We start from the raw sequence: 9,957 nt of genomic DNA on the forward strand, positions 1-9,957 counted from the left end.
TCAACAGCCAGAAGGAAGCAAATTTTGGCCTTGCACAGGGTACCACTGAAATTTGAAAGACCCAAGGGAGAAGAGAGAGGGAAGTTGCTGCCATATGAAACCTAGACTTTCAGAAGCTAGGATTAAGGAGATGAAGGGTAGTTGTATTTCCGAAATAATATAATCTCTCATGGTATTTTATTTAGCAATACTATTACATTCTAGTTTTGAAATTAGTGCTATGTTTTCCTGCTAACAAAATGTTTAACCTAGATGGGTGTGTGATGAACAACCTGAAGACATCATTGCCTAAAAATTCAAGTTCAGTTTCCTCAGAGATGTAATCTTTATCCACAACAAAATGTAAAAAGATGTTTGGTAACTTACAAATTACTTAGCAGCTTTCTAAATATAAACACCCACCCACTGACATATTATACAAACACAAGTTGGAAAAAAATAATTTTATTGTTCACTAATACAAACCAGTTGAATGGTGTAATTGATAAGTAATCCCTCTCTCAATTTACCTAGGAATTGTTCTAGTCCTGGGATTTGGACTGCTTTATAATTAACCATGTGACTACACAGTTTCTGTTATCACCACTGCCATCCACAGCTAGAAAGGGACATACATCAGTTTCGGCAAAATATGGTTAGATCCCATAAAACTGACCTCGTTTAAGGTATAAATGTGTAGTCAGCTTGGCATCACTGAAGAGTTAGAAATGAAGATATTCTACAAATTGAAAGATTGCTTTACAAATCAAAGCAAGTCCAAATAATCAGATTCACTTGAAGAACAGTTCACTTAGTCCAGAACAGGTACCCAATGATTAACAAGATATGGGCACCTTGCAAAAAAAGCAGGGCTATCCATTCAGAAATCTTGCTAATGATGATGAAAAGATTGCTGGCAGATTCCTTTCCGAGTTATCCAGTCAGTAATCCTGGTAGCATTGAAAGCTTCTTTGCTGACCAATACAGAGTTGGGATGTCCTCCTTCATGGGAATTTTTTTTAAAACCTAGATTTAAAAAGACCATGTGGGATAGTAAATTCATTTTAGAAGTTATGCCAATGCTAAGGTCATGTTCTATCGAAGCTGATCTTTATATCAGAAATAGAGGAAACTTAAAAATCTGATGTTGATAGCCATCCATCCCTCATACACATGCACTCTTTTACGGAGAATATACTCATACAAGCCACATTCTAGTATTTGACCCCCCCCCCTTGCAGCAACCCTGGACTCATTTAGCTACAGGAGCCTATTTTCTGTGGGCTCCCAATGAAACACCATAAGGTGTGTTTTCCCCATCTCCCAACAAGCAAAAAAAATGTCACCAGCCCAAAACTGACCTTGTGCCTTCAAAATGAAACTAAGTTCAGCTTGCCCTCCACTGCAAGTTAAAGTTAAAACAAAATGCAGTACTTACAACAGCTACTTAGAGTGGGCATGTCTCCCCAAGGCAGCTTCCATGCGGCTCTGCTTTAAACCCTGTGCAATAGAAGAGACAGAATGGGTTGTTACAGAGGACCTGTTCATATTTTCGCTCTCTAAATTACTGGGGTGGAGATCATATGACACTCAACCTGATTTTCTAAATGTTCTTAATAGCAGTTCAGTAGGTCTTTGGTTAAGAGAAGGCGCACCTGCTGGCACTCCCTATAATCGGAAGATAATACACAGCAGAATTGTCCCCCGATTAAATGTGTGCAAGTCTGTCAGCCACAGTGTTCCATGTCTCTTTAATGAGCTACAGAAATACTTATTTTATGTAATCTGTCAGGTGCTGACCAGCCGCAAATTGAAAGATTAACCTATTTAAGCAGTGTTAGCACCTTAATTGGTGACTTAGGCAAGTTGCTTGCATTTTAGTACAGAAAAAGATGTATGTTTCTTACCAGATAGTAACCAGTGTGATAGCCACTCATATACCAGGCTATTAACATACTTCCCAATGCTTCGTCGTCGTCAGGAGAATCTGGACTGAAAGGTGGTGGAGGTGGTATCAACTAAAAAGATAAATGAAAGACTTCTGAACTGGAATAACTAACTACCTTTTCTTCTCAAGACATTGAACAAGAAACAATTGTTCACTACAAACATTTAGAACAATTCTTAATGCAAATTTAATTCAATTAGGGAAATGATAATTGTAGAGGAACATTCCATTATTTAAATCCCCAGCTAAGGTGGTACCATTTAGCATCTGGGTTATTAACTTTCTCTTTTGTAACAAGAGCATCCCTTTACTGTCACGCATTTTACCCATCACTCACCGGTGGTCCTGATGGAAATGGTGGAGGCCAGCCTGATAAAAAGGGTGGAGGTCCACTGAATTTCATTCCAGTCTACACGAGAGTAATTTAAAATACAATAAAAGGTCTTCATTATACCAATGCTTGCAAAATTAAGCATGCAAGATACAGCAACCCCCAAATCTCACAAAAACATCCATGACTGGAATGGCACCTGTAATTCTGCTTGTAAAGGTAAAGATACTACTCTTCTAAATAGCTGGAACAATACCATATAGTACCGTAATTTTCGCTCTATAACACACAGATTTTTTCTCCTAAAAAGTAAGGGGAAATGTCTGTGCGTGTTATTGAGCGAATGTGTGGTCCCTGGAGCTAACTCGCCTGAGCTCAGAGGCAAAAATCAGGCAAAAATAAGATCGGGCGGGCGGGCGGAGGGAGGGAAGGCGGAAGCTGCTGCTTTCCTGCATTCTGCCTCAGGGTCTTACTGCCCACCTGCTTCTGTTTCTGTTGCTGCGTTTGCTCAAACTCAACAAAGAGCAGGGAATCCCCTGCCCTCCTGGCAAGCAGAGGGGAAAGGAAAGGATCGAGTCCTTCCTTCTAATTCTTTCCTAGTCACACTGCGCGCAGGCTCCAGCCCACCACCTCCTCCTCTCCGTGCTCTAGGGACTCGCAGGCAGCCGAAAAACATGCAGATGGGAGAGAGGGGGGCGCTGGCTGGGGGGGGGGACTTTTGCCTTCCTTTCCTCCCTCCCGTTAACCCCTCTCCTGCATTCTTAGCCAGCTGCTTTTCCGCACACCCCTCTTGTGCTCCTTGTCCCTTCTGTGTTTTTCCTTCCCTCCCCATTTAAAACGTGGTGACAAAGCACGGATCCACATGGATCCTCAGGATTTTTGCATTGGGTCACCGCAAATTCACCATCAGATAACATAGCATGTCCATGGCTACAGCCTGCACCCAAAAAATCACACACCCACTGTTGCCTGGGGCCACAATGGTGCAAAAACGTGGTTACAAAGCACAGATCCACATGGATTCTCAGGATTTTTGCATTGGGCTACCCCAAACTCACCGTCAAATCACATGTCTGTGGCCACAGCATGAAGCACAAAAATGATACATCCACCGTTTCATTCAGAATTCCCCCCCCCCTTTTTTTCCTCCTCTAAAAACTATGTGCGTGTTATGGTCAGATGCGTGTTATAGAGTGAAAAATACGGTAATTGGGTGTCTTTCAGATTTGCTTCTATGCTTACCCTTCCAAGGCCCGGTACTGGTGGTGGTGGAGGAAAGTGAGAATTCCACTGTGCTGATTTGGTACGATTGTATTTGTTTCCAGGTGACCGGAATGAGATGTCACTTTCATCTGTTGAATACTGAGTCTCGTTTTCATTCTAAAAAAATAATAGGAATTAGGAATTTGCAAGCAGTATTTGCAAGCCATATGTAGCTATAACTAATGAAACTCAAAAAAAGCAACATTATTTTCTTCTGTTCTGAATTTGTGACCTTCCAAAAGACACCCTCTTAAATGCAAACTGTTAAAAGGTTTTATGAACCTGTCCTTCTGGAACGCTACTTTCATCCTTCCCCTATTTCTACTTAAGTTTTGACATATTCTCATCCATGCCGGCCCTTTTAACTATTATTGCTTATGTCCTACTCCTTTGCCTTGATTTTAAAAAATAAATAAATACTGGGTGTTACTTAGAAGCATTTTAACATGCTTCAAATATGCACAATCACATCCACTCCCTGGTTGCAACAGAAGTTAGCCTGCCACAAGCAGCACAAAAAGGTGAAAACACAGCAAAATGCTTTCAATCTTTTGCAAAGGGAGCCAGTAGAATTTTTGTATTACCTCACTATTTGAGCTGCCTGCCATGTGGTCTTACGGATATACAGCAGTTGCTTGAGTAAATGGGATCAAAGCTACTACTAGATCAATATACAACTGGGCTCAACAACTATGGAGATATCACCGGAATGTGTGTGGGTGGAAATGCTGCCTTTTATTCTGAAATTGCAGGCATGTTTCATCTCCAACCTTTGTGTTGTGTGTTTACTGCAAACTTTTTTCTGTGTGCTCTTTAGAGAAGCTCTATAAAAAGAAGGCAGTAGAATTTTAATCTCCCAATCAGAAATTGCTATGCAAACTGGCAGAAAGCCTTGCTATGAGGGTTTCATGTGCCTTGGCTGTCCCCCCCTGAAATAAATCATGTGCAGGAGGCCCAGGACTAAATTCAGCTCCCACAGAAAAAGGTAAAATCCTATATTTCATGTGCTTTAGCTTTAATCCTCACACACTGTACTTCCCTGAGCTGTGAAAGACGTGTAGCAATGACAAATTGTTCCCATTTCAGTCAAGTGTAAATTTTCTACTTGGCCTCACCTCAGCAGTACTTTTCTCATTTGTTCCCTCAGCATCCGTTGCTGGTAGCAGATCTGACAGATTTTGCTCTTCCTTATTTCCGTATCCAGTATAGACAACTACACAAGTCCCTTTCTTCCAGTTAATTGAGGTAATAGTTGCTTGGTACACGTTGCCATCTTCAGACCAAACTGCACTGCACGCATCATTAACTCTCCACTGCATTGAAAGGAAAAAAGTTAAGTTGGTGGTGTTATGAATTTATTCCTCACTCTACTATACAAGTATGATTTCCCTCCTGCATACATGTATGTCATATTTGTGACATACCTGTTCAACACACCTATGTAAAAATTAACATATTGTAAACTGCATTCTCCATCAATATATGTTAGTCACATTAGCTTTAAAAACTCAGCTTTGGGTATCATGCTACGTTTTACTTTGTATTAATCTGTTTTAAAACTTCATCCTTTATCACCTCTGTTTGAAATAGTTCTGTAGATGCACTACCTAAAAATACTTTCCAGCAGCATAATACATTATTATTGCATATATAAAAAGTATTTCCCCATTTTAGGGACTGTAATACCTGAACTGAACCAGGCACAATACAGGCCATTGCAAAAACCAGGTTATTTCCCTGTAAAAATTCAAGTGCAACAAGAAAAAGGTGGCTAAAGCTTTAGGTTTTGTATATGGGAGGATATATTTATGTTTGAAGAAACAGGATCTTAATTCCATGATTTTAAAAACAACATTCTTAGTACTATGTCCTGTCACGGTTCCCTTCCCCCCCCAAAATCACCTGTTTCTGTGGTCCAGCATTACTTTTCTTCCTACTCTTGTTCTTTTTATTATTTTTTCTTTTCGTCCCAGCGTTTTGTTCTGTTTTATCCAAAGGCTCTGAACAGTCACCATTCTTCAAAGCATTCTGATGGAAAGAAGATACAAAATAATTATTTTGCAGGTTTCCAATTCCCTTCACTCCTTAAACTATGTTACAGCTATTGGTATTTAATTTTTTTTACTAGTATTAATACAATAATTATTACTTCAAATATTCATATATTTCATCTAGATCATTTGATATAATGATGCACTGCACCAAATTTGATTAATCAAAACATATCAAGCATAAAAACTTAACTTCTAAGTCAATGTTAAAAATATAAAATAGTACATATACAGAATGTCCTTCTTAGAGCAGCCAGCTTTTTCCTGGCAGGCTCCTTTAGCTTTAAAAATATATGTGACAAACTGAACAGGTGAAGTTTTCCCTGTCACTGCATTTCTGCACTAAGAACTGTTCCATGGACTATCTGCTTTCAGCTCAGCTGTTAAAAACCACAAGAGAAGAAAAATGCAACAATCTTCTTCTGTCCCTTTCTTCCAATCCACCTATCTTTGAGGTGACAGTGAAGGATCAGAATGGGTGGCCACCATACAAGCTTGAATCTTTGCAGTTCACATGTTGCATAGCAGGTGGGTCACACTAGAGTATGTTTTACCTTGAAGGACGCAACGGCTTTATCATATGCTTTTATGAGCGCTGTATCATCCCATATATCAGAATCATCACTCTGTAGAGACAAAACAGAATTGTAGGTTTCCTTTTTATTTTAAACTTTTTTTAAAAAACCCAAAAGATGCTTTGAGAGTTACAGCCAAATCTAAAGGTGCGGCTTTTTCAATATATCAAGATTATCTCATGCTATATACTATATTACTGCTGGCATCTAGAAAGTTACGTAGTTCAGGCATGGGCAGCTGCCACATGGTTCCTTTCCTTTCCTTAAACCATCTTTGAATGACCGATTGCCATGCCACATCATAAGAGGCTTTCCCCTGGTTACAATAACTGGTTGCCATGTGCAAATGCAAGCATCCCCTTGTGCACGTAGAACTTAGTTGTGAAACTAGTTGCATTCTGGGACAGCTTTCCAGTACTTTGTGCATAGCTCATGCTTTTGTTGAAGTTGCTAGGGCAAGCCTTTGGAGCAGAAATTCAAGGCCCCGCTCAGCAGAATGAACAGGAGCCCCCCACCCCCCTATGCAACAGGGCTGGTATGCGGCATTTGCAGTTGGTGTACACGTCTAACTCAGAAGTAACCCAACAGGACCAGGTAAGTGGACTGAAGCCTAGTCCACAGTGCCATCTAAAGAAGATATCCCCAATGAGACCACTAAATCCACTCACCTTACTATACCACTGCTTGCTTCCGTTTTGGAAGCGAGTCGACCTTCTTGCCCACCCCACTTAAGCAGTTACTTTCTAACGTGACATTAAGACGGGGAACATGCAGGAGAAATGATTTTGAGGAGATATGGAAGGTGTTTGTAGAATTTATACTGTTAAAACGGAAAGGGGTCAAACCATCGCAAGAGGTTTGGGGAGGTTACAATGGAATGGTCTCGGTGGTGGGGTGTACAATTTTAGTCATATTTATTTGTCATTATTCCTTCGTCAAAGTAAAAAATAAAAAAGCAGCTCCTTTTCCCTCAGAATCCGCTCCGCTGAACTGCGAAGCTCAGAGTCCCTCCTGAGCAGCGTCCCACGCGGGAGGAGCGGCCTCGCCTCGCCCGCTCAGCCGACAGCGGCCCCCACGGAGGGAAAGCGAAACCCTATGAAGGGCCACGGAAAGCCCGGCCTACCCCAGTACCTGCCCGGCCCCGCGTCTGAACAGCACCGCCTCGTCGCCGCCGCAAGAAGCCATGAGGGCGCCGGGATGAAGGCTCTTCCACAGGGCCTCCTGCTTATACGTCATCAGTGGGCGATCGGAGGGGAGGCGCTCCACCGACAGAGGCCTCTTGAGATTGCCTTACTGCCCTCTGCAGGCCAGGAAGCCTCAAGCAAGCTCTTCCCGGCGGCCGCCTCCTCCTCCTTCCTGCGACAAAAGCGAGGCGGGGAAAGGGAAATGCCACAGGTAGCAGGCGCGCTTTTGCTGCGCAACGAGAGTCTGGTGCAGGATTTCGTTTCCAACGCTGGGCAGAGAGACCGAGAGTTTAAAAAGCAACCCTCGCATCCCAGCTACCCAGCCCTTCTTTCGATCCACGTGGATGGGGAAGGTGTGGGAGACCAAACCCTACCCAGGCTTGTTAGTGGTTGACTTCGCCAGGGTTACGACTTGTCCACTTGTTAGGGCTTGAGGTATTGTTCCAAATGTATTTTTGTTGTTGTTTTTTGTGTGTTTTCAATTCGTTCATACGTAAATCACCTTGAGATGGTTCGATCAGTGTTGATGAGACTGCAGCCTAGCAACATCCGGAGAGGGAAAGTTCCCCTATATCTGCTTCATAGGAAAGCCCGCATTTATATGGGATGATACACACAACAGCCCGCATTTATATGGGGCACTTGATATTCCGATGTTTATTGCCTCAGTCTGAACATTTAGCCATCAAAGTCAACCGCTGCTGATAAACCACATCTCCACTGATTTGTATAATGCCTTTTTAAAACGATTTATAGTAGTGGCCGTTTCCCATAAGGTCATGAAACAAATCTGTAACAGAAATCATCCATAGACTTGTGTGATCACGAAATCGGAGACAGCCACTTACAGTTGCTATCAAGCTATACGAGTTACAAGGCTTACCCCAATTTTGCACTCGGAGGGAATGACCCATTCTTGTGTGGTAAATGATTTCCTTTATATTAGTTGGGGGGGGCACCTGTATCCCTCCAGGTGTTGGAGAGCCAGATTCCTCAGTCCTGGGATAAGATATGGTCAGGGATGAACAGAACTGGGTGGCCACAAGTTCCCCGTCCTTCCTCTTTTCTAATTGGTGTACCATTTGTATTATTGTGGTCTATTCTCAGTTTCTTCACAAATGCCTGCTTCTGCACATAGCCCTTTCCCAGTAAAGTGTTTAAAATCCGTACCTGCTAGATGTAACCTGTAGAGGTACAAACCAAGTCTCCTTAAGGACCTTTCAGAAATGCTTAATTGAAGGTAACCTAGTGCAAACCAGCATTTCTATGGATTTATAGCAATGTTTCATTGCACTGAGGGAGAGAACGGATACAAAGCTATTCCATTAACTCAACTTCCTTTGTCTATTCCTCAGTACTTAGTAACAGTCATTCTACCAAACATGTCCCACATTTGGTTGATTGTAATCCCTGTAAGAAATTGCTTTTAAGAACTGGTGTCCTCCTTGCTCCTGAACTTATTTGTAGAACTTATATTCCACTTTATAGTCCCAGGAAGCTCTCAAAGTAGCTTACAAAAGGTTCTCAAATACTGGAACAGAAATTACATACTTCCCACATGGAACCAGAAATATTTAAGCAGTTTGTTGTCCCTTTCCCCAAGGGAATGCAACTGAGCAGATGGATCTCATTCAGTCCATAGGAACCAAGTTTTCTCTTCCTTGCAGTTTATTTTGTGATAAAGTATGTCTTTTGAATTGTTAAACTGGGGCCAAAGAGTGACTTTTTATTGATCTAGGAATCTATTTAGTTAAGGTGTAGGGTAAAAATGCTTTAATAAATTTATTAACACATTTATTAAAGCAAAGTGGGCAGAATAAAAAATGTAGTTGACCTGAGCAAGTCTCATGAAATTTACATATCAATTTGTATGTGTATATGGGAAACAGTAGCCTAATATTTCCTTCAAAAATACTGTACACTGCCCTGAAATCCTACAAAGTTTTTTTTAAAAAATGTATAATTGCAACAGCAGCATTCTGCAAACCTGTGCACAGCCTCTAGCTAAGTGTAAAAGCAGACACCACATGGGTAGGATTAAGACTGCCATCATTATACAGCTCCAGAGTTTATCTCTGTATGGAAACAGACATGAAACCAGTAAGGGAATGATTACTTTAGGAGGGAATACTGGTGTTTAGCTATCACAGTTGACAGCTATGACTACAGCCAGTGCATCACAAACAGAAGCCAAACCTTCTATTGATGCAAGCATGGCTTGTATAAAGCTCTTGTACAATACATGGTGCATACACAGCGACTTGCCCAGCTCAATTTCTTAAAGCTCAGTTTTGCATATTCCAATAGAGAGGTGTATGGGAAATGCATCTGCAAGGAGAAAAATGTATGGAGGAATTAATGGTCTGACACAGAGCCCTGCCAGCTTGTCCCTTCCCCCTCCCTCACTCTTGTTAAGTTTTTTGATGGTGTGAGAACATTAATGTCCTGAGAACTTGGGAGGAGGTGAAGCACCACACAAAGCTGCCTTAATCAGTTGTGAAGGATAATGCTGGGTACCTTCTTTGATGTTGGACATTGTTTTGAGAAAGTGAAGCCTTGGGAGGGGGTGGGCTAATGGATGCACATAGCCAGTCTTGGAAGCCACTCAGGCTATCTATAAAATTGG

At 41.6% G+C, this 9,957-nt stretch overlaps 1 protein-coding gene across 1 annotated transcript; it reads right to left on the bottom strand.

The window, feature by feature from the left end:
- Positions 1-428: 428 nt before the first annotated feature.
- LOC307226770 (survival motor neuron protein-like) lies at positions 429-7,405 on the bottom strand. Its single transcript, XM_079995808.1, has 9 exons — positions 7,279-7,405; positions 6,127-6,198; positions 5,424-5,549; positions 4,637-4,834; positions 3,501-3,638; positions 2,265-2,336; positions 1,887-1,997; positions 1,418-1,479; positions 429-1,005 (listed from the first exon to the last, which is right to left on the bottom strand). Exons 1-8 carry the CDS (start codon positions 7,381-7,383, stop codon positions 1,423-1,425), a joined length of 879 nt encoding a protein of 292 aa, XP_079851934.1. The 5' UTR covers positions 7,384-7,405; the 3' UTR covers positions 429-1,005; positions 1,418-1,422.
- Between the last annotated feature and the right edge of the window lie 2,552 nt (positions 7,406-9,957).

The sequence above is a fragment of the Podarcis cretensis genome (genome assembly GCF_951804945.1).
Source record: "Podarcis cretensis genome assembly, chromosome: 11".
Lineage (NCBI taxonomy): Eukaryota > Metazoa > Chordata > Lepidosauria > Squamata > Lacertidae > Podarcis > Podarcis cretensis.